The sequence below is a fragment of the Nelumbo lutea genome, chromosome 7 (genome assembly GCF_056320005.1).
Source record: "Nelumbo lutea isolate HS-2025 chromosome 7, American lotus-T2T, whole genome shotgun sequence".
In the NCBI taxonomy this organism is placed as follows: domain Eukaryota; kingdom Viridiplantae; phylum Streptophyta; class Magnoliopsida; order Proteales; family Nelumbonaceae; genus Nelumbo; species Nelumbo lutea.
Window position 1 is genome coordinate 29,600,256 of NC_142690.1, and position 26,071 is coordinate 29,626,326.

Genomic DNA, 26,071 nt, shown 5'->3' on the forward strand with positions numbered 1-26,071 from the left:
GATTTAAACCGAACGAAGCAGAGCACTCGTGAGAAGCTCAACTCGTGGACAGGCGCGATTTACACGTCGGACGAATAAGAACGACGGGCCAAGCACATATACGTGTGGTCTACGGTCTACGGACAAAGCAAACAATCAAGCAGCGCTTTAGTTTTTCAATCTTAAACCTCTGAACCCATTTGCAGGAAGTCACTTAAAGGGGCACCATTCAAGGAAAATATGGTGCCTAGATGCTCAATTTCGTCTAATGAGGTCCAGTTGTTCAAGAGCTTCACTGGGATTCAACGAATTGCAGAAACTCGTGCGTTCAAGGTACCGAGGAAAGGATAAAGAAGATTCAATTATTGTTATTATTATTTTTTTCATTTCTGTTTTTCCTTTTTGGCAATTTCGTTTCTTTTTATGGTAAGGAAGTTGTTTACTGAAAACACCTGGAATTTTAATGAAGTTGAAATGGATACATTTTGTAACCTTGCCGATTTGGCTGGTTTCAGATGACGTCGAGGTAATTCCTCCTGGGCAATTCACAGTTCATGTTTGTATGGTCAAATTGTGATTTCTCGTTTATTTTGTAAATTTCGCTCCAGTAAGGTCAGAGTTTATGAGGTCATATACTCATTCGACTTGGTTGAGTCTTACCATATTGATACAATGACATGAAGTCGGTTCAGTAGACAACTATAAATCCTGCATAACGCTTCCTTACTCATTTAAAATGGTTTAGCTTTATAGCACTTCTATAATATGTGGTGTTATAATACAGTTTCTATGTGCATAACATCAATAGTACGTACGCTTTGATTGACTGCCATCAATATCGGATCATCGTTAGGTAGGGATAAGAAACCAAAAGCTCTAAGGTGGTTAGTGCGAAAGCTTGGTGTTGTGATGAATTTTACATTTTCTGCTAATAGCATAACCTATGGAACTGTAACTTCAAGTTCTGTTTTGGATTCATCGTCTCCTTGTTACTGTTTATTTTCAAATAAAAAACCAAAAAGAGAAGAAAAGAAGTGGCAGAATGTTTGATATGCCTAGCTTGCAGGAGTAGCAGGACATGTTGTCTCTGTCATCTCTCCAAAATTCAAGGTTGAACCTAATTCTATTTAACATGCCATTCAACCGTACTAGTGGTGCTATATTAAATTTTTGTTGCAGTATTGGCTGCTTTGACCCTTTCTCTCTCATAAAAGATACTCATTCATTTTGTGGTATGTCTACAGGCTTGGTTCTTAGATCAGTTCGGGGTCCTTCATGATGGCAAACAACCTTATCCGGGTGCTATTTCGACATGTATGTTATGATTTATTGACTTTGGCATTTGGGTAAGCTTTTGCCACTTATTTTTTTTTTTCTTTTGTGGGTAACAGTAGAAAATCTTGCAAACCTTGGTGCCAAGATGGTGATAATTAGTAATTCATCAAGACGTGCATCAACAACCATAGATAAATTGAAGAGCCTTGGATTTGATTCTTCTTTGTTCCTTGGGGCTATCACTAGTGGAGAGCTAACACATCAGTACCTGCAAAGGTTATACACCATATCTTCCATAATTCAAGTATTAACATCTCTAGTAGTTCTCAATCATATGTACACTTTGATACCTGTACATGCATATATATTCTTCATTTTACGCCGGCTTAAGCAATATGCATTCAATGACTTCATAAGTCATTGTACAATATATGCAAGCTATACTTTATACTGGTATGCTCAACCTGATCTCTATGAGTTCATAATTCTCTATATGGTTTACTCCACGTAGTGTCTTTCTCAAGTTGTCTAATTAAAGTTATGATTGACTTGTTCCAGCATTGATCCTTGTGTCACATGGTTTTGGTTATTGGTAGGGAATATTAGATGTTCTTGTACTATCATTGCTAACTTGTTTGTGCCTTCTTAGGAGTGGCATGCTGGTTTGGTTATGAAATTTCTACCCTTTTTTTTTCCTAAAGCCAAATTTGAGGTAGATGATGATGACCTTGAAATAATACCTGGACAGGTAAAATATAAAAGCTTTACTACTGGGGAAATTAAGTAATCCAAAAGCTAGATGGTTGATGTAAGAGCCTTAATTCTCAGGAAACCTGATTACTTCAAAAGTCCAATTAACAGTTTTTACAATTAGAAGAGTCAAGAGTCTCTATACTAGTCACACTACCCATCCTTGTACATTATTAAAGTAGGATTTGGAATAGATAGATTAACTTGTGCAAAAACCTTTCATGGATTCATTGCAGAAAAATGTTTTCTGGTCCTAATATTTGGTTCAGCTGAGTAAATGTAGAACTAACTGAATTTATGAAAGTTAGTTGAGTTGAGTGACAGCTTGGTTGTTTTTTGGTTTTAGCTTGTGCAAAAGTTCTTTTTTCTTTTGAAAATAGCAAAAAGAAAAGAAAATAAAGAACAAATCAATGGATGGTTTCCTCAGGGAAAATTGAATCTAAGTTAAATCATCCAAGTCATGAATGTACGAGTTACTTGGACATTGTTTTCATCGTGACTTTTGTTTATCAATTTTTCACCTAGGTGACTTATCCTAACCTTGAATCTTCCTGTTAGTTTCGTGTTATGTGATCTCAGATTTAGTTTAACGATAATACAAGAAAATTTTGATTAACTTATATGGCAATTAATAATGAGAATAAAAAGAGCTAACTGCCATTATACATGTCCAGATAAAATAAGGCTGACAAAAAGACTGAAATACTACATCCGTTCCACAGGAATGGATACTTGTTTACAACTAAATATCAAGGTGAGGCTAGGCAACTGGGTGCTACTTTGTCATCTAATTGGATATGATCTATGTTGACTACACACACAGACAATATGTTTTTGTGTTTTAGAACACAAATGAAATCCACCGTGGTATACAATGTGATATAGTGATTGCCTTGCCCGTTTCCTTGCTTAAGAAGGTGCTGAACATATATGCAAAAGATGTGATATAAGGGTGTCCCCTAGAAAATGTTTTGTTGCCTAGGCATTGCCTTTGATAGCTATTAATTGTGTTTTGAAACAATTCATCTCAGAAATGTGCTTTTGAGGATTCCATTAGTCTTACTTATCTTGTGTGGCATCTGAAAGAGGTCAGATACTTTGGGAAGCTTAAATCTAGTGGTAATAACCAAAATCAACCCCATTGGGTGCATACAAGTTATGGCTACCTCAGTATAGCAATTTCTAGGACCATTTTCCATATTTTTTCCCTTATGGTACATCTGAGATATAGCAAGTTTAAGACCATTTCCCACATTTTCCCCTTATGGTCCAGAAGACAGAATATGTGAGATCTCTTGATCATTTCATTGGCTCAACATTTATCTGTAAAAATCTCTTAGTAATACCTGTCTAGTGGCATTCTCTAGTTCTCTAAGTCTATACCACATGTATGCATGGTTTTGACAAAAGATAAGTTCCATGGTCATCCAAAATTGAGATTTTTTTTTTTATGAATAACAGAAACTGATTCATTACAATATTAAAGAAAGATGTACAAAGAGGATAGAGGGAGAGGTAAACTCTCTTAACTCTCCCTTAGATAGGAAATATGATTACAAGACAGCCCAAAACAAGTGAGCCCTTCCCACCCCTCGCTTAGCTAATGTATCAGCAAAAGAGTTAGCATCCCTTTTCGCCCATTGCACATTGATTTCCATTCTTTGTGACAGCTATTTATTCCTTTTTTCATTAATATAGCTCCACCATCCAGCCTCCTCTTCCTTTTGCAGCGACTCAATAACTAACTTTGAGTTCCTCTCAATTACTAGCTTATGAATATTCAGCTCTTTAGCCTTTTGAAGACCTTCCAACACAGCCATTATTTGAGCCCTCAGAGAGTCTCCCACACCAATCAAACCCGAGTAGATGGCAATGATTCTTCCTTCCTCATTTTTGAAAACTCCCCTTATGCCTGAAGGACTTGGATTTCCTTCACTACTCCCATCAAAATTCAGATTTATGAATCTGCATGAAGGTGGGGACCAAATTGATCTTAAGGTGACCTTGGTAGGAGCTAAGTTGGCTACTTCCTTCCAATTTCTCACCAAATGATCTGCATGGCCTCCCTCAAAGAGTTCCAGAGACTTGACCTAGGGGGTCACCCTGACTGTAATGACTTCAATTAGGGCATCTCTTCTTCTCTCCTTTTCAAGAAAATTCCTCTGATTCCTTTCTTCCCAAGTTGTCCAACACACAACCGCCCTTGTGCATCATCTCCATAGTGATCTTCTCCTCTTCTTTGGCCAACTAGCAAAGGTAGAGGCAAACAAGCTTTGTATATTTGGTGAGGGGTTGCACCTGCACCCAAACAAAGAGAGAAACCATTCCCAAATTGAAGAAATAAAAGGGCAGGAGATTAATAAGTGGTAGCAAGTCTCACCTTTAGCCTTACAAAGAGAACACCAGCTAGGGGATATACACCAATTAGATCTTTTTCTTTGAAGTAAATCGTAGGTGTTAATTCTCTCTAGAAAGGCTTCCCAGCAGAAAGCTCTAACTCTAGGTGGGATAGGCTTGCTCCAAACCTTCCTTATAGGAAAAGGCATCCCCAGGCTACCCCTGGCTGTACTAAGGATGAGAAAAAAGAGGCACAAGTGAAGGAGCCAAAAGAATAAAGAGTCCAAAATCAACTATCCCTTTTAGTGGGATCCAAGAACCCCCCTTCCAAACTTTGGAGTAGTGACAAACCTAGACAAGGATTTATTTATGAAATTTTGGTGCATCCACTCTATTTTTTGAAAGTAGTTTGCAGAAAATCTTTATAGCAGGTTCTTGGTTATTTTGATTCTTTATGAAGATTGCTATACTGACATATTGAATGGGTCTTATGGCTTTCTTCTTTATAGGAGAGACAATGCATGGTTTGCAGCACTGGGAAAGTCTTGTATTCATATGACTTGGAGTGATAGGGGTGCAATATCTCTTGAGGTACTTGTAGGCTTTGAGTTTTGCTTAGATTACTCTCTCTACATCTTTTTGTTTTGGAAATCATGTAAATAGCTCAATAATCTATCACCTCAAAATTATTGGTATTACAAGCTTGGAACAAGATAAAACAAGATAACATATACGTTATTGGCTATGGTTGTACTAGTTTTTTAGTTATTTGACACTCTAAATTTTCTGTACTAGATGTTGGATCTTCTTGCTTCTTTATGTTGATGTTTACTATGTTAGTGAGACAACCATAAATGCTTATAATTGTACAATTGGTGCTTCTCCTCACAGCAGATTTTTTTATTTTTTATTTTTTTGACAGTGTAGTGGGAAATCTCCTAATCCTACTACAACTAACCAGGGTTCTCTCCCATCGTTCTTCCTCTCTGATATAGAAATGGCAATGCGAATAGTGTCAGTAAGAAATGTGGGAAAACTGAATGAAAGATTGGAGTTTTTGCATCGTTGCTTGGTTGGGAGATTCATCGGTTCTGATCCAGACATTGGAGATGTGGAGAGTTGGGCATCGATGGAATGGTGCAGAAGGGGTTTTGTAGGGGTTCGAAAACTAGAAGCATGTTTTTTTCTGTTTGGTTTCAGGAGGAGGATTGACATGGAGAAGGTATTAGAAAGATAAAAGGCTGGTGTCAATAGGATTCTGAAATTATGGTTGGATAAGTGGCATCCGACACTTGGGCAACTGACGGAGGAGAGGGATTTTGTGTTGATTGATGTTTATGGAATCCCATTGCATGTATGGAGTACAGGGACCTTTAGACCAATTGGAGATGCATGCAGAAGGTTCAAATAGTTCGACTTCAGAAACTGAATTCAGGCGATTCAAAAGGCTGTAAGAGGTATGAATATTATAGCAAGTCGGGTAAGAAGGTAGCTAATGGATTGACAGATGGTTTAGGTAAGCAGGGAGTTCATAAACAGCAAATGTTTTGGGCTCAATTGTAATAGAGTGGGGATGTTTAGTATTGTAATGGGTTGTCAACGACACAACTTCTTGTTGTAATCTTCCCCCTTAATTTTATTAATAAAATCATTTATGCGTTGCTGATCAAAAAAGAAAAAAAGAAACTAATAGTTGGACTCAATCTTGTTATGAGCCCAAGTCAGATTATGGTGGTGAACTTAGGGTTGGCTTGTCTAGCATTTGCTAAACTTAGACTTGGCTCAAGTCAACTTGTTTAACCAACTTTTAGCATTTGGTCCTTTCAAACCCAAACTTTATAAACTCATAAAGCGGCTAGAGCCAACAATTTCTTTTTTTCTTTTTAATTGGTAACTAGAAGTCTAGAATATTTATCGATGTATGAAAAACAACCTCTTATTGTACAATGTATGCTTAGAACCCCATCTATTTATTGAAGGAAAGCCCTCAAACTAGAGGGCTTCTCCCTTAGACAAGTGGCATCTTATTTTCTCAAGATAGAGCATCTCAAAAGTGGTTACTCCCACTTTCAAACAAGAGCTTCCTTCCTCATACATGTGTTACCCACTCATAAAATATGAGCTTCAAATGGTAGTTACCTCCATTCTCAAAAGGGTAAAAAAACAAATTTCAAATAATGCAAGATCCACAGAGTGGGTTATTATTTAGAAATAAAACTTGATTTAATATCTTAAATTAAATTACAAATTTATATATAAAAATATCAAATAAAATAATAGCCTAAATTTACAACATGAAAAATGAGTGTCAAACAAAATTTATCAGAACACATGAATAAAAAAAATATATCAGAATATATACAGGCCTTGTACTTAGTACCGGGGGGGGGTGTCATTCTCTAGTTTTAAATTATAAGGAGCCCCGGCAACCTGACTCCATTTACAACCATTCAACTTACATATAACCATCAACGCAGATGATCCCCAATCCCCAATACAACACTCCTCTATAGACCCTGCCTAGCAAGTGCATTAGTTAGACTGTTGTCTGATCTTTGGGTCCATGTGAATCTTGCCTGCAATTTCCTAGCCAACTGCTGTTTCTCTCACTTTGTGCTTGTGAATCCAAGAAACATAGCTGCTTTTTTTTTTTTTTTTAATCCAGTCACATAATTGTCCTTGATTCCCTTTCCACAGTTCCATAATACTTTTGGCCAATCTCAGACCTTGCACAAAGCCATCAGTTCTACCCTTGTGTAACCGATGGCATAGACATAGGAAAAATATCCATTATGTTCCCTTTGCTGTTTCTAAAACTATACTTTACCTACCTGGTTTGCCCAAACAACACCCACCAAATTTTAGTTTAATGAAATGGGATGCTGATAATTACCAAGAAGGAAATAGTGGATCTGCGTACTGAAGATGAACATGCTACTATCACAAATTTATATCTAATATATGACTATAATATATTACTTTCTAAACAACCTTAGCCCACCCAGGCCCTGCTTATTCTCGTTTAGCTAAAAGAGCTTGGCCTGAGGCTTAGGCTTGACTAGTGACCCTGAAAATTGAGCTGAAGTTTGGATCAAGTGTTCCAAACTCTTGAATGAGCTGGGATAAGTCACTTTAGTTGTGCTAGCCTTATTGGAAAGAATTTTCAGAATCATGTGAGGCAAGATCTACTTATAGACACAAAATTCCAAACTAATTGCTAATCACAAGCTTATAATTGCAAGTATTTTTGAATATTCTTTTTAATGCAACTTTGCAAGGCATTTTAAAGGGAGCTGCAAGATGGTTTAGTTCTCATTTTTACATCTATTTCTTGTTGTAGGGCCTAGGTTTAAAAGTTGTAGAGAATGTTGAAGATGCAGATTTTGTTCTAGCCCATGGAACTGAAGCCCTTGGCCTTCCTTCAGGCTCTGCAATTCCTATGAAACTAGAAGATCTTGAGAAAATATTGGAGAGATGTGCTGCAAAGAAGATACCTATGGTGGTTGCAAATCCAGATTATGTGACAGTTGAAGCTAGAGCTTTGCGTGTAATGCCTGGTATGAATGTCTCCCAAAATCCTTTACAAATTGCTGAGAGAATGTAAAAATTCATCCTCTCTGCTTGTGGTGTACAAGCAACCTACTTGAAAGGGAATGATTATGAGGTCACTTCCAAAAACTTGAAATCCATTTGGCATGTTTCTGAACTGTGAGTACAACATGATATAATATGTTGAACTTTCAGAAAATACATCATCCATTTTATTTATCAAAAAAAGAAAATAGAGCATCCATTTTACATGGCACGAAATGGTTACAAGAAGCTTGCAACATACTTTCCCTGTTGCATTCTAATGGACTGTCAGAAATGTATCATGTAGTTTTGATTATCTGATGTGTGTGTGTCTATTCTTTTGACCTAGACCATCTTGATGAAGTCAACATAGGCTTCACCCACGTACCTTTAGGCCCTCATGCTCATAGTATAGGATCCTTCTAATGCATGTAGGGTCCAACCCTTGAATATCAATTTATTAAAGCCCGTAAGCAGGCCATTGTTGCATTATTCTGCAACCTAATCCTATTCTTATGGTCCATGTCTTGGAACCCAGTCCATTTTTCCTATCTAAATTCCTATCCTGTGGCCCATTATCAAGCCCACTCTATTAGGCCCATTGGTGTAAGAATTTAGAAGAATATTCCAATGGAAATTTTGAAGAGATAAGATTAGTGAGGGATTTTTTTGATATTTTTATAATTCTATTTTCTTACGTAAGAAACAACTTTCTTTTATAGAAGGCAATGTACACTCCATTTCCATTTAGTGAAAGAATTTTGAGATTTGTAGGCCCTAGCAACATTTTCACTTTGTCAATAAGTCTCTACAACTATCCCAGATCTCCTTAGCCGTGTTAGCCCATAAAATGTTCTTACTTATATGGGGTAAAGTAGAATTACACAACCAGATCATCACCATGTAATTCTCCTGTACCCATCAAGAAGAGTTAGTCTCGGGCTTTTTCTCTTCACCGGTGACATACCCTAGTTTTCCCTGAGCACCAATAGCCAATTTTGCTGATTAAGACCACTCTAAGTAGTTTGTACCATCCAACTTAACTGTAGTTATGGTTCCTACCCCAAAAGGGTCACTAGCACCTACTCTACCTAGTCCCATTTCACCTGTGGACTTGTATTCAACTCCACTTCCCTCCATAAGTCCTAGAATAGCTTAGGAAATCACTGTAGATGAAGAAAAATAAATTAACCCCTTCAGAGGCCTCAAACACCGTTCTAGTACCCAGAAATCTTCTCCCACCAAGATTCCTTTCTCTGTAGGGGCAGTGGGAGCAGGTAGAGAGAGAAAAGGCTGCCGCTCCCTCCAGAGACCTCAGAAAATTCCAGAATTTGAACCACCCTTACAGAAGTCACCAAGAAATCCAAAAAATCCAGAGCACCCCTTCCTAGGTCAAAATTGAAGAATCCTACTGCAATCAGGACTCTTCCTCCTCCAGTTCTTCCTAATTTTGATGATCAACCCAAGATCTGACACCAAGGGTTCTAGATCCACCAAAAAATCTAAGAACTTGGTACTTTTGAAGTCTTTGATCCCTCTCTAACTCACCATGCAGTCAGCTGATCTAGGGCTGCATGATGAAAGACTCAAAAAATCCCCCAAAACTGCTCTGATACCAAGTAGAAAAGAAACAACAATGATCTGATTTTATTAGTGAGAAAGGAGAAAGAGAGTTTTTAGTGAGAAGAGAAGAAGAGAAAGAGAAGAGATGGGGAGAAGCCAATAATAATCTGGCTGCCCCTCTCATTGTCTTAAATACTTATAAAAAATATTGATTACAAAGATTAATATGCCCTTAATAGGGCAGCTACTACTAACAACTTAAAAGCAGTCCCAAAAAGTTAATCATAAAACAACACAAACTAGTGGGCCTTGGGCCCAACAACACTAACAAATGGCCCAATGACACTAACTACTGGTTATGTACAAGAAAAACATAAAAAAACTACTGAATTCCAACACAATCGAACTATGTGGCCTGCTGTTGCATCTATGGATGGAAGCTACCTTTTACAGAGTCGCCTTGGCCCTGGGAGGGTTGTTAGAGGCTTTCAATACAAGTGATTTGAGTGCAACAAGAATTAGAGTCATCGGAGTTATGCTGGAAGTTGTTCCAAGGGCCTTGCAACTGCTAACTGAGGGTCTATGGAACAAAGTTTGCGTAGCATCGGGAGCTGAAGTGTTTCTCTGGAGCAGGGAAAGGAAGGAAGAAGATGAAGGTGATGTCAAAGGTTGGGTGAGGTGTGGCAGTCGAGAGAGAGAAACGATTGGTGCCAGGTGGTGGAGGGCCGATCAAAGGTAAAGGAAAGCAGGTCCCCAAAGGAGGAAACCCAATCGTTGCAGACTCCTGTTAATGAGATGTGGGGGATTTCATTAATTCAAAATCGGACAGCTAGCAAGAAGTCTTATGCAGGGATCTTGTCAGAACAGGTTTCCGTGTCCAACAAGTCTTCTGAATAGGTGGCAAATTTAAATATTTTGGGTTTAGAGAGGCAGGTAGTGGTGCAGGTTAAGTCAATCCAACTCTGTAACTTAAGTGGTACGTGCTCAAGCTCCTTATGCAAGGCTCTCATTGAGTCATTTCCTTAATGAGCCACGTTCCATGCTCTTTAGGATTGCCAGGGGACAATAAAACAGTTGTATCATCATCCCCCTTGACTAGTAAGAATCCCCAAGCGATTGCAATAGTGGCGACTGAGAATGCTTCTCGCCATGTCGGCATTCTCTAGAAAAGCTCAGTTGGTTGGATGGCTAGTAAGCTAGCTTGGAGACCAGTTACAGAAGAGAATTCCACTACCCCTGAAAGACCAAAGCCAAAGTTTAACAGAGAAGTTAGAGAGGAATCTGATGCAGACAATGATTGGGAAGATGTGCAGTTCAAAGGTGATGAAGAAGTAAATCAACCTTCTAGTATTGGAAGCCTTGACTCGACTAAGGCTCACAAGTGGGTAGGTGATGATGATTATCTTTTTTGAAGAACATTCTTCTTTTGGCACTGTAGAGAAAATGATTGACCAGCTCCGCTCTGGACCCCCCCCCCCTCTTTTCAACTGGTGAGTGTTCTTCATCTTCATTCTTTTTTATCTAAAAGATTTTTATTAAAAATAAGATCCTCCTTCCTCTTCTTCCTGTTCCCCTTCCTCATCCTCCTTCCTCCTCATCCCCCTCCTCTTAAGGAGGCTTACGCCTCTTACGTTCTAAACTATGCCTCACGCCTCTAGGTAGTGGGATGGCTCGCGTCACGCCTCTGTATTTTAAAACATTGATAACAAGCTCCACATTACATATCTGATAACCCAATACCTCCCCTAACCTATTCCAAAATCCTCCTTTTCTAGCTAACCGAGTTTTGGAAGATTCTACACCCATTCCATCACTGTTCTGCCCACAGCCGCAACCATCTTCTCTATACTGCAAGCTTTGTCTTCGAAAGTCCTTCTGTTCCTCTTCTTCCAGATGTTCCAACAAATTGCAAATGGGATACAACTCCATAACATCTTCACCTTCTTACTTTAACTAAAGATTCCAGTTTTGTTCCCTGCAGCAATACTCAGAAGATTCTTGACCACCTCTCTCCTCTTCCCGTCTCTCAATCCCCTTACATTCCAAGGTAAAGCTTCGCTCCCGCCACTCCCCCCCCCCCTCTCTAGCAACCCTTCTATTCCTCTTCCAGCAGCCCTACTAATCTCCCTTCCCCCTATTCCCCTCCTTCTTCAGCAATTCCCCAACTAGCCCTTTTTTCTTGCTCCTCCCTTCTAGACCTCTTGTACTGATCAATAGTCTTCCTCACCACCACTTCTCCTCCCAGGAAGAACAGACCCAAGGTTTTGCCTAATTCTATCCGTCTTTCTATCAACTATTCGATGCCCAACTTCCTATTATAAACTCTATTTTTCTCTTCCACCCCTCTTTTTCTTTTTGTGCCAGACTTCTTACCCCCTGAGTCGGAAACCGTCTTCCCTTCCCCTTCGGTTTCAGCCCTTGAACTACCCCTAATTGAAGGTGGAATAGAGACGGGAGATGTTTCAGTGGGAGAAACACAAATAGACAGGGTTCCAATGGTTAAACTACCTCGTTAAGCTCTCTGGCCTCTTGCTGACTGAAGCCAACTTCAATTCTATCTGGAATCACCTCTTTCCTTGCCAAAGGTGAGCCTTTATCGCTCAAGGTCATGGCCGCCACCACGTTTTCCGTCCTACCTTCATCTAAATTCTCCACCCCAACTTCTTCCTCCCTTACTTCTGAAACGGTTGCAACCTCTGTTACATTTATCTTTGATGAATGATTGTCTCACACCAAAGACTTCTCTCTTCCTAGTGAAGCAACGGTCTCTTCCTTTTCTCCCCCGTCTGTGTTTGTCTAAAGGAACTTCGCCTTCCCTCCCTCCCAAACCCCAATCTTCTCGTTCCCTTCGTATCTTGTTATCACCCAGATCCAATCCTCACTGATAGTCGATTTCCTTTTCTTGGGCGGAGGAGCTGGATCGGTTTCTCTTGTCTTCGAATGCACGAGTGAAATTCCCAAAAAGCCCCTCATGCTTTTGACCTTTTTGCCCCTTCCTCTCCTTTCACACTCTATCGAGATCCTGCTAAAGCAATGATCCTTGTTCCTTCTCACTTGAGTGACACAACCAGTTCCTCCCTCCCCTTCTTCCCTAGCTCTTCACGAGAATCCCAGTCAAACTATGGGTCTACGTCCATTCCATCCACTTGTCCCTCCTTTTTATCCTCTCTGGTCACCCCTTCATCCACGCGTGCCTTCCCACTTAACCCTGAGTCTGACTTAGCAACTTCCTCCTCCCCCACTCAACTCTTCTACTCCTTCACTACTTCTTCCTCCTCCCCTCTCGACTCTTCGGCTCCCTCCCTTCCTCCTGCCCTTCCTCTACTTTCGCCTCTGAACTCCCTTAAGCTTTAGAGCATCCAACTTCATCCTCAAATCTCCACTTTTCTCTATGCTTCAAGTAAGGCTTCTCCTCTTTACGATAGGTCTCATCAACCCCTTCTACTAGCAACCTCAACTCATACTCCTCCCTTGCAAACTCCAAGATCAACCTCCTAGGTACATCTGCTAGATTCTCAACCTCGACTAGGATCCTTGCAATGTCAATCTTTTCCCATGTTCTATTACGATTGCCAAATTTTATGAATCTACCACAAGCTGCAGCCACTTCTTCAAAGGTAAGAATACTCCACGCATGGAGTGGGGTCCCCACTACACCAATCCATGTCGCATAGCTCGCTTCCCCCCCTTTAGGTCCCCAATTGCCGGGAACCACCAGCCCAACCCTAGGTCTATAACTCTTTCTTTTATCTATTCCCCTTTCAACCTCCTCTACGAATTCCTTAGGGTGAAACATGAACAACCATAGTTCTGCATTCAATTTCCTCACCCAACCATTCTCACTACAACTTATCTCATTAACAGGATTCCTTCACGAGTCTTGGACATGAAAACTCCTTTTAACTTGTTGTATCTTGATAAGGAGCAGTTTTCTATTATTTCCAAAGCTTTTGGATGCACTTGTTTTGTCCATATCTTTGGGCCCAACCATTCTAAATTTGATCCTAAGGCTACAAAGTGTATTTTCCTTGGATATGCATAAAATCAGAAGGGGTATTGTTGTTATGATCCTGTCTCAAGAACCTGGTTTGTATGTATGGATGTCACCTTCTTTGAAGATGTCCCCTATTATCCTAGAGTTCCATCTCAAGGGGAGAGTGGTGAATAGGGCATTTTTGCTCAGGATGTCCGTTTGCCTAGTCTTGTGAATGATGGGGAGTGTAATGAGGGGTGTTGTCAAAAGTGTAAAGAATTGAGGGCGTTTCACAAACAATAATGGAGGCAAGTTGGTTCCGGAAATGAACAATCCAAGCTAATTCTAGTCTCCTCTACGGCACCAGATTCAGGTATTACCTCCTCTTTACCCACTCCTATTACAAATGACATACCCGCTACCTCCATTGAGCCTCAACCACTCTCAGATGATCTTGACCTCCCTATTGCATTACACAAAGGGAAGCGTCGGTGTACCTCATCTACTGCCCATTATATCTCCCATTTCCTTTCTTCTAACCACCTTTCATCATCATATAAGTCCTTTTTAGCTTCCATTGCTGCCATTCGTATTCCTAGAACTGTGCAAGAAGCCTTAATTATACCTGAGTGAAAGGAAGCAATGAAGGTTGAGATGGATGCTCTTGTGAAAAATGATAATTGGGAACTGGTCGATCAGCCAAGAGGGAAGAAACCTATTGGGTGTAGATGGATATTCATAGTAAAGTATAATGCTGATGGTACAATTGAAAGATATAGGGCTAGACTGGTTGCTAAGGGATGCACACAAACTTATGGCATTGATTATTTGGAAACCTTTGCACCAGTTGCCAAAATGAATACCATTAGGGTTTTGCTGTCTCCTGTTGCTAAATTTTCATGGCCATTGTTTTAGATGGATGTTAAGAATGCATTTCTAAGTGGTGACTTGTAGGAGGAGGTGTATATTGGAGTTGCCTCCTGGCTTTTATGATGCAGAGATTGGTAAGAAAGTTTATAAGTTGAAGAAAACTTTGTATGGTCTGAAACAATCTTCAAGAACATGGTTTGATAGATTCAAACCTACTTTAGAAAGATTTGGCTATGTTCAAGCCTAGTTGGATCACACTCTTTTCATTAGAAGGGAAGGCTCTGCTTTGACTCTCCTAGCTGTGTATGTTGATGACATTATTGTGATTGGGAGTGATCTTAATGAAATTAATTCTCTTAGACAATTGCTTAATCAAGAGTTTGAAGGAAGGGATCTGGGTGAGTTGAGGTGTTTCTTAGGGATTGAAGTGGCAAGGTCCAAGCATGGCATTTTTATTTCCTAGAGAAAGTATGTTCTTGATCTCCTAGAAGAAACAGGAAAATTGGGGGTTAAACCTGCAGATGCACCCATTGAACAAAATCATAAGATAAATGTGGAAGATGGTGAGCCTCTTGAAGATAAGGTATGTATCAACAGTTTGTGGGAAGGCTTCTCTACCTATGCCTGACTCGCCCTGATATTTCTTATGTTGTCAGTGTTGTTAGTCAGTACATGCACTCTCCCAAGACTACTCACCTCCTTGTTGTTAAAAGGATTTTAGCCTACTTGAAAAGGTGTCTAGGCCGGGATATACTTCTTCAAAATATTGGCCATATGAACATAGAAGTAAACACTGATGTAGATTGGGCAGGATGTATTGATGATAGGAGACCTACCTTAGGGTATTGTGCTATTGCTGGAGGAAATCTAGTTTCTTGGAGGAACAAGAAACAAAATGTTGTTGCTTGCTCCAGTGCTGAAGCTGAATATAGGTCTATGGCTAATGGTGTTGCTGAAGTGTTATGGCTGAAACCATTTCTTGAAGAATTGGGAATGGAGTATGAAAGACCCTTGATGTTGTATTGTGATAACCAGATGGCTATTAGCATTGCTCATAACCCAATACAACATGATAGAACCAAATGCATTGAATCTGACAGACATTTCATCCGAGAGAAAGTTGCCTCTAAGAAGCATGCCTTCCTTATGTGGCCTCTGATATGCAGTTTGCTGATCTCTTCACCAAGGCAGTCACCAAAATCAAGCTTGAGACAGATTTAAGCAAGTTGGGAATGACAAATATCTTTTCCCAACTTGAGGGGGAGTGTAGAGAAAATGATTGACCAGCTTGTGGTCCCTCTTCTTTATTATTTCCTGATGATATATTACTGTTATGCTGCTGTGAGCATGTGTTTTTTACTGTTACTAGCGACGGGTATTCCTATCATTGTACCTCTTTTATTTTGTGACTAATATAAATAGCACTTGGGGCAGTAGATCAAATGAGATTTCCACACCCTTTTTTTTTCTATTCTTTCTTCTCTTCTCTTCATCTCTGCACTTTTCTTTCTTCTTTTTTCTGATTTCTTCTTGCTAAAACAGGTCTGAACCTCATTGGTTTCAAACAATTGGCACCTTACCGCTGAAGGAGTTTGGGTCTAATTTTCGGAGACAAGTTTTGGAGAGAAAACAAATGAAAGGGTGTGTCTAAAGTGACCACACGCCCAAAGAGAGTTGTATTATATATTGTTAAAGTACAAAAGGTTAGGGGTGGATTCGAGCTAAGCTGAGCTGAATACCTAGCTATTCGAGCTCGGCTCGCCAAAACAATGCTAGGCTTGGGCTCGATTCGAGTTAAAGGCTTGAGCTTGAATTCAGCTCGGCTCAAAAGTTCGCAAGTTCAAGCTCGGCTCGGCTTGAGATCGATTGCAAGCCAAGCTTCCTATAAAAAATAAAAAATTATACATAAAATAATTCTTTATTTTACATAGAAAAAATTAAGAATTATAAAAATTATTATATATATGTATGTATGTACATACATAAATAATTGTGAATAAATCCTAGTTGCTTCTAGGTCAAAGTAGAGAAGAAGAAAGAAGAAAGAAAAGAGAAAGAAGAAGGAGAGGAGAAGAGTGTTCGGCCAGACTAGAAGAGAGTATGTACAAAAGTACCTCTCCTAGCCGACCCACTTAACTTTTATTCATGAAAAACTTGAGTTACAAGAAAGACAATTTTGTCCCTCATAGAAGATGGGACACAACTTAAACTTAGATACAATAGACATTTCACTTTCAATAAGATACACCAGAATGACCAAAATACCCCTAACTCGAGCATACTAACACTCCCCCTCAAGTTGGAAAGTATATATCATATAGTCCCAGCTTGTTACAAATGTAATCTATTCTTCCCTGAGACAATCCTTTTGTGAAGATATCTGCCCACTAATTTCCTGAGCTCACATGAGATGTAGTTATTACCCCACTTATCACTTTCTCTCTCACAAAGTGACAATCCACCTCAATATGTTTAGTTCTTTCATGGAAGACAGGATTGGATGAGATGTGAACAACAGCTTGGTTATCACAATATAGCTTCATGGGTTTGTCAATTGAGAAACCCATCTCCTGTAGTAGGTTCTTCAGCCATACTAGTTCACATGTGGTATGGGCCATAGCCCTGTACTCTGCTTCCGCACTACTTCTTGCCACCACTGTTTGCTTCTTGCTCTTCCAAGTTACAAGATTGCCACCCAAGAAGGTACAATACCCTATGGTTGACCTCCTGTCTGATATAGAGCCAGCCCAATCAGCATCTGTGTACCCTACTATCTCAAGAGATCCTCCTTTTTGGTATAACAAACCACGACCTGGAGTACCTTTTAGGTACCTAACAATTATCAGAACAGCTTCCTAGTGAGGAACCCGAGGATGTTGCATAAACTGACTCACCACACTCACGGCAAATGATATATCTGGTCGGGTAATGGTCAGGTAGTTCAACTTTCCCTCCAACCTTCTGTACCTTATAGGATCATCAAAGTCTTCACCTGCATCCACACTTAACTTGGCATTGAGTTCCATAGGAGTCTCTGCTGGTTTAGCACCTAACAACCCTGTTTCTTCAAGTAGATCAAGAACATATTTCCTCTGACATAGGTTGATCCCCTGTTTTGACCTCGCAACTTCTATTCCTAAGAAATACTTTAACTTCCCCAGATCTTTCGTATTGAAGTGGTCCTGTAAGAATTTTTTCAGCTTGTCAATTCCATTGTTATCACTTCATCCACATACACGACTAGCAAGATGTTTCCATCTTCTGAGTTATAGCTAAACACGGAATGATCAACCTGACACTGTTTCATCCCAAAGGCCTTCACTACTTCACTGAACCTGCCGAACCATGCACGAGGAGATTGTTTCAGTCCATAGATTGCCTTTTTGAGCCTGCACACCTTACTAGCCTCCCCCTGAGCAACAAACCCTGGTGGTTGCTCCATATACACCTCCTCAACCAGATCACCATATAGGAAGGCATTTTTTATGTCAAGTTGTAGGAGAGGCCAATCATACATAGTAGCCAATGAGATCAACACCCGAACTGAACCAATTTTAGCCACAGGAGAGAATGTCTCCATATAGTCCACACCATATAACTGAGAATAGCCCTTGGCCATTAACCGTGCCTTAAATCGTTCCACACTGCCATCAGGAAGATGTTTCACTGTATAGACCCATTTACACCCAACAGTGTGCTTACCAGGAGGAAGGGTGGTGAGTTCCCACGTATGATTATGTTGTAGAGCAGAGAGTTCTTCTTCCATGGCTTGCCACCACCCTGGAGAGACAAGGGCTTCCTGTACAGTCTTGGGAATGGGAACCGATGAGAGTAATGATATAAACTTGCAATGGGAAGCAGAAAGGTGAGCAGTGGAAACATAGTCTGAAATAGGATGAGAAGTACAAGTACGTTTACCTTTCCGCAAAGCAATAGGGAGATGAAGATCTGAGGGAGAAGGGGCAGTAGCAGGATCTGTTGACGGATGCTGAAGTGGAGGAGGAGTCGAAGCACTTCTGCGAGTATGCACTTGAGCAATTGGCGGCCTCTCTGTAGTAACCGGCATATGATGTGCATCTGTAGTAGGAGTGGGAACTACGGGAAGGGGGTCCACAACTGGAACAGGAAGAGGAACCATAGAGGGAGAAGAAGAGACCCCGGCATTGGAGAAAAAGGGAACTGATTCAAAGAGGGTGACATCAGGGCACACAAACGATTTATGAAACTTAGGGTTATAACACTTGTACCCTTTTTGAGTCTTTGAGTAGCCAAGAAAAATACACTTTGTAGCCCAAGCATCTAGCTTGTCTACTCCAGGCCCCAAGTGCTGAACAAAACAAACACAACCAAAGACTCTTGGGGTGAGAGGAAAGGGAGACAAAGTGGGGAACAACACGGAGAAAGGGGATTGACTTCCAAGGATTGACATGGGCATCCGGTTTATCAAAAAACAGGATGTAAGAACAGCATCACTCCAAAAATGCTTTGGGACATGCATATTGATCATCAAGGACCGAGCAGTTTCAAGAAGATGTCTATTTTTCCGTTCAGCTACACCGTTTTGTTGTGGGGTGTAGGGACAAGAAGTTTGATGAATTATTCCATGATGTTCTAGGTATTGCTGAAATGATGAGGAGATGTATTCTTTGGCATTATCGGAGCAAAGTATTTTCATATGAACACCAAACTGAGTGCGTATTTCAGCATGAAATTTCTGAAAAATAGAGAACAATTCACTACGGTCTTTCATAAGATAGATCCACGTCATTCTTGGAAAGTCATCAACCAAGATTACAAAATACTTAAACCCATTGTATGACACCACTTTAACTGGACCCCATACATCAGAATGAACTAAAACAAAAGGACTTGAGACACGACTATCTGTTCTTGGACTAAATGAGACTCGATGATGTTTTCCCAACTGACATGACTCACAATCTAATGATGAAAGATGACTCAAGGAAGGAACTAGCAGCTTCAAAGCCTTGAGAGAGGGATGACCAAGTCTGCAGTGCCATTGGAGAGGAGTAAGAGACGAGTGAAAAGCCACTGGAGGGCCACCACCATCAAGGTAATACAAACCATCGGCTTCATGCCCTCCACCAATCTTTGCCCCCGTCTTGAGATCCTGAAACACACAAGAAGAAGGATAGAAGGTTACAGAACAATTAAGGGATTTGGTTAATCTACTAACAAACATAAGGTTAAAAGGGAACTTAAGAACATATAAAACAGATGCTAAAGACAATGAGGAGAGATCAACATCACCAACACCACAAATAGGAGATGTAGAACCATTAGCAAGTGTAACTGTCTGAGATGTGGAGGTGCGAGAAAGGGAAGAAAATACATCAGGAGTCCCAGACATATGGTCCGAGGCGCCAAAATCAATGATCCAGGGTGAAGCTTTGGAAGCTAAGCAAATCATACCTGAATGGGCAAGTGTAGCTGTGTTCTGCTGAGTTGTTTGAAGGAACTACTCATATATTGCCCGTGGTACACTCACCATTTCTTGCCCGGAAGCACAAGTGGGTGTGGAGGGGGTTGGTGCAATTTGTTGGCTTTCAGTAATTGTGCTACTACTCTTAGATGTAACATGGTTAGCCCAAGTGTTGGGTGGACCACGCAAATCATAGCAGAAATTAACTATGTGCCCCTCTAAGCCACAATGTGTACATTTTCTCTGAGCATTACCCCTTCCTTTTCCACGGCCTCCCCCTGACTCACGGCCTCCAGTCCGATCACTGGTCCGGTTAAACATGTGCCCACCACGGTTGCTTGGAGGGCCACTGCTGCCACCACCACTTCTACTTCCATGACCACTCCCTTTAGTCACTACCAAACCAGATCTATCAGAGAAGGAAGAATGTTCCACTGGCTTAATGGATGTCCTCTTAAGATGGGCAAAAACTTCTTCAAGTGAGGGGAGAGCTGATCCCCCCAATATCTGTGCTCTGACAGGCTCATACTCAGCCTTCAAGCCCACAAGAAACCTAGTCACATCAAGTTGTTCACGTTGCTGTTGTTGGATCTGGACATCTGATGTGAGAGGGTGATACACATTTAGCTCATTGCAGATGTTTCTCAAACTTGCATAATACTCTTCTAAGCTTTGACTTCCTTGCTTCAAATTGAAGTACTCTTGGTATAACTGATATGCCCTAGTTGTATTGTCTTGTTTAGAGTACATCTTTTTAGCATGATCCCAGATCTCTTTGGCTGTATCTAGGAACATGAAGTTCACACTAATCTTTGGTTCCATGCTGTTCCAAAGCCATGTCATTATATGTGCATCATCGTTCCCAATCACTGAACCCAGGAGAATCAGAGGAAGGTCTCTCCTCCCTCACATGTTTTACTTTCCTCTTGGCCTTCAAGAACACCTCCACAGATTATATAAAAATTATATATATATATATTAGCCTCACGAGCCGAGCTTCACTAGGCTCGAGCTCAGCTTAAACTGAGCTGAATCGAGCTTTTCACAAGCCAGGCTCAAATAGCTTGTGAAAAGCTCGATTCATTTTCCACCCCTATGGGAAAGGGAAATTGTGTCCTCCACAAGTACAAGAAAGAATAAAAGAGCAATTATAATGTACATAAGATATACAATAAAATGGTGCTCCCATAAGAGATCAGCACAAACGATTCTCTACACCGATGAGGCTCCTGCAGATTGTGAAGTGATTTCACCTATGACTGATGGGGAGAACTTAGACAACCTTACTTCGAGCCAAAGGATGCTTCATAACATTGGGGTTTTTGGATGTAACTTGATGTAGGGCAAAGTAGTACAAGGTCTATGTCCACGAGAAGTTGAATAGAGTTCGCTCTTGAAGAAATCTGATTGGTCTGTGCTTTCCAAGGGTGTGGCTTGCGAAAGTGTTGATTAGTGAGTTATCTACTCCTCCGTGTATCCTTCCTCTAGTATTTGTTTCCATGCCCTTTCTGGAGTCAATGCTAATACTGTTGTCTATGTGTCCTCTGTGTTTGCAGAACTAGTCTCACTTCAAAAGCCCTTGGATGCTAAAAATCTTTTTGCCACAAAGCTTGGAAGTGTTCTGGATGTAGGGGAGATGGGGAATAAAGGAGAGTAAGAGAGAGTCCTTGATTTGGGGTTAGTTAACCTGACAAATTTGGTGTTAGAAAATGAGAGGGGTTTGGTTGAAATAGGAAACCAAGGAAGAGTTAGATCCTCCTCCGGAAGCGAGGAGGGAGAATAGGAAGCTAGAGAGAGACCAGTGGAACTCAAGGAATTGCCTAAAAAGAAGAAAAAGAAAGACACTCAAGAGAAGCCATTACAAGGAAGGATAAGGGTAGGAAAAGGAAAAGGAGTGAAGTGGAAAAGTTTAGTGAGATAGACTATGATAGGGGAGAGAGCAAGAGGAGAGGTAGAAGAGTGGAAGGTTTTTATCCAATGATTTTGAAAGTTGGGCCCAAAGTTGGTTTTGGAATGAAGATTTTAAGTTGGAATGTGAGGACTAGGGACTGCGAAGAAAAGAAGGATGATATAAGAAACTCTTAGAAAGGAGAATCCGGATGTGGTGTTATTGTAAGAAACAAAACTCTAGGAGATTGACAGGAGATAGATTAGGAGCATTTGGAGTGTAGGGGTTTTGAGTTGGGTCTTTGCACCTTCTTGAGAAGCCTCTAGAGGTATTCTAACTATTTGGAAGAATGAGTTGGAGGGTCTGGAGGAGTTAATAAGGCAATTTTTCAGTATCAAGTAAAATCAAAAGAGCGGCTGATGGTAAGGAATGGGCATTGACAAATGTTTATGCTCCAAATTCCTGTAGGGATAGGGTTCAATTCTGGGAAGAGCCAAGTGTAGTTAGGGGCTTGTGGGAGGGACCTTGGTGCTTGGGTGGTTATTTCAATTTAATATGGTTTTCAACAAAGACAAATAACCCAAGGGAATGACTACAAGTATGAGGAATTTTGATGAGTTTGTGGATTTATTTGAACTAAAGGAACTCCCACCGCTACAAGCTAACTTCACTTGGTCGAATTTTCAAGACTCCCCAATTCATATGCTCTAAACCGGACAGGTTTCTTTTTCTTAGTACAAGGAACATTATATAATGGTCCCTCTCCGTTTAGGTTTGGAAACATGTGATTGATCCTCACCTTTGTGGAGACTGGAGAAGGTAAAATCTTGATGGTAAGATTAAGATCGTAGAGGCTCGAAGAGAGGTGCCAGTTCCTTGAGGAAACTAAAGAGACTAAAAGAGAAAATAAAAGTTTGGAATAAGGATCCTTTTTACTGAAGTGGAGGAGTCTAAGTAAAGAATTATTTCAAGGATTGAGGAGTTGGATAAGAAAGAAGCTCTTTTGTGTTGAATAAATTTTCTTTTTTATTTATTTTCAGAAAAATACATAATCTGTTTTGTTCTTAGTAAAAATGATCTATTTGACTTGAATTTGAACCACTTTTAAATGTTATTAAATGTTAATCCTCTTTTTAAAGTATATGTTTACTATTGCCAAATCATAAGCTGTTATAAATTGTAAAATTGTATCTCTTATTCCAGCTGTCTCCTTGAACCCAAATTCTCCATACACCCTATCATACTCTGCAGTTCTTTCCCCTACATGACCATTTAGATCTCATTTTATTAAAAACCCTATTTCCATTTAGAATTTCTTGAATTAGTTCATCTAATTTTTTTCTAAAATCATCTTTTAATGTTTTTTAACAGCACTAATTACTAACAATATCCTTGTCTAAACAAATCTAATTAAAATTGGTCTATCCCTAATTCATTTAACATATACAATTTCGTTTTTAGATTCTTGCCTACTATTGTCGCTATCTCATTTTTATTATTTATTTCTCTTTTATAACATAGTTTATAATCATCAATTTCTTCAGCTTTTTCCCTTCCATTTTGTTTTCTTGTAATTGTCAACCAAAGAAGAATTTCACATAGGATATTCTTATGTAATTTAATGAAAGAAAGTTGTTGCAGGAGAAGAAGAGAAGGATGGGACAGAACATATTGTGAGGCTCAATTGAGACCCCATCAGCTTTTATACTTCAAGTAATAAAAAATGAAATTACAAGTCTGCCCCTCCTTAGGCAGAAGCAGTTATGACACCTCATAATGAAATAAAAATAGGCCCAGCCCACAATAATAAGAATAAACAGCCCAAAGATATAAACAACTAACTAATAGGCCCATTAATCCACTAACAACCATAAACATAAGTTAACTCACTTTCTGCACTTGTAAGCATGCTATCACTAATCCTCCTTTTCATTGTGTCAACTAGTTCCATAGTCTTATCTATTAATGTTCCTACATTCAGTGCTAATTGAATTCCTGTCTCTTTGACTAACTCCTTTATCCACCCTCGTCCAAAAAAATGTGGAAACTCTTTGCCTCTCTCACACTGAAAACAGGCATTGTTGTAGCATGTAGCTTTCAGGAACATCCAACATACCCTTGACCATTTCTCATTACATTCAGGTTAAGGTCTAGCATGTTTCTTCTTGAGAACACCCTATCATGAACACAAAATGACAATTCAGGATCTATGTTCATAAGAGTTTGGCAAAAATTTTAATGCCATCTGCCGACCTAATACAACCCTCCTTTATCCTGGCTCAAGAACAACAAACTCACACTGGTGGAGTTAATTATGCTCTTTACTATAACTTTTTTTATCGTTTTCTTTCATATACATTATTAATTTAAGGATAATGGTTATTGTACAAGTTCTAGTATTTTTTGCATCCTCTTTGGGGGATGATTATCCAACTCTCATTTCTTTTCTTTGTCCTGATCTAAATATTGTTAATCTTAATAGGTACACTGGCAGCCAAATATGAAAAGCTTGGAGGTGAAGTGAGATGGATGGGAAAACCAGATAAGGTGATGCATACATAGCATTTAGGCATTTGTTCTGATACTATGAATACACTACTTGGCAGGAAAAAAATATTCAGAATTCTCAATTCTGGACATGTACAATATGATATTACACCAGCTTACTAATTGTGTGTATATGGGTCATGCAGTCAGATGCACTGTAGGAGATTAAACTGAGCTACCAACTAATTGAATAAGTTTGACCTTATAACCATATGGGTTTCTTTTATTCTTTTATAACCTATTATCATTTTTTCTTCCCTTTCTGTAATTGTCCTAAAGGTAGCAATTAATTGGTTTTGTAAGTTTATCTAGTTCAATGAAGTTTCAGTAGAAGATATTCTGAAGATCTGCCAACAGTGGATCCTATCCACTATGCATTTTCACTTTGCACTATATTTAGCCTATGATACCCGGATACCTTACCTATACCAGGTTGCTTATTGTGTTGGAAATTTTAGTGTAAATTTCATATATGATACCACATCCAGCCATGTTATATCTGGGTAACATAGTATTTAGCCACAAGAAAGATGCTAGATATCTTGGTTGAACTATAGTTTTTTTTTATTCCTTTTGTTTCTTCTTCCTGTTTCATCTCCTTTACCTAAATAATTCTTTCTTCCCTTCAGTTAGTTAATGGATATTTATATGCTAGTGGATCTTATGCCAGGTAATCTATAAAGAAGCCATGACAATGGCAGGTGTTGATGCTTCTGATTGTATTGCTGTTGGGGACTCCCTCCACCATGATATAAAAGGTGCAAATATAGCTGGAATTCATTCAGCACTTATCACTGGCGGGATCCATGCAACCGAACTTGGTCTGAGCAATTTTGGAGAAGTTGCAGATTCATCTTCTGTCCAAGCCCTTGCATCTAAATATGATGCTTATCCAACATACGTGCTGCCAGCATTTACATGGTAGTCTTTTGATATTGGTAATATTCTCTCTAGTCCATTTACGTCATGAAGATGGAGTCCTAATTAGCTCAGGAATGAAATATTGAGAAATAGGATCCTCTCTGCTGTTTAAATGGCACATTCATAATGGAAGGGAGCATGGAGTCTCTATGGATTACCATATCCAAGAGATTTTATCTAAGAAGGATGTTTTTTTTCTTTCAATTTTATCTTTTTACCAGTAGGGGACAATCGACAATGTGCAAGTATTGTTGATTGCAAAATCATATCATTTTCCTTCTAACATATTTGTGAATTGCCAAATCTCTATTTGAGACAAATAATGTGGACAAAGAAAAATGTAGTCAAATGCTTAAAGCATGAGCTTGGTGATGCCTAGGCAATCAATTGCTCTAGCTAGGTTCCTAGGGCCTAATGACTGCACTATAGTCTGGTTGAAGGCTTTGTGGTAAGTCACCCATACTTCTGTGCATAGATTTTGTACATTAGTCCTTAAATAATAATATTATGCATTGGTTTTACTATTATATTATTTAATTGAATATAAAATTGAATCATCATTATTTGAGTTAAAATAAGGGCCATTTTCCAATTTGGGAGGTGTGGACTGGATATGAACCCGGGGCAAAAACTAGCAACTATGGCCCTCTAGGACTTAATCCTCATTCTCATGCTTGTGAGCCCGAGGTTGTACCAAGCAATGGTCTATACATTAGACTTATCATCATACGATAGAGAAGATTGAATCAATTGAATTGTAAATCATATCCTAAATCATAAGATTAATTTAGAGCCACCTTTTTTACCTTTTTTAGTAGGTCGCCTAAGCCTAAGCCAAATTTCTATTTTGATCAAAATATATTTTAATTAGTCAAATAAGTATATATAAGTTGTTATAGAATGTTTTTTTTTTCTTATTTTTTTGACACTATGCTGTTAGTTATCTAAAAGA

At 39.4% G+C, this 26,071-nt stretch overlaps 1 protein-coding gene across 1 annotated transcript; it reads left to right on the top strand.

Moving 5' to 3' along the window:
• LOC148845923 (Haloacid dehalogenase-like hydrolase (HAD) superfamily protein) lies at nucleotides 1-25,479 on the top strand. Its single transcript, XM_088953949.1, has 7 exons — nucleotides 1-312; nucleotides 1,224-1,293; nucleotides 1,371-1,530; nucleotides 4,851-4,932; nucleotides 7,682-7,898; nucleotides 24,134-24,198; nucleotides 24,869-25,479. Exons 1-7 carry the CDS (start codon nucleotides 220-222, stop codon nucleotides 25,121-25,123), a joined length of 942 nt encoding a protein of 313 aa, XP_088810075.1. The 5' UTR covers nucleotides 1-219; the 3' UTR covers nucleotides 25,124-25,479.
• The last annotated feature ends 592 nt before the right edge of the window (nucleotides 25,480-26,071 follow it).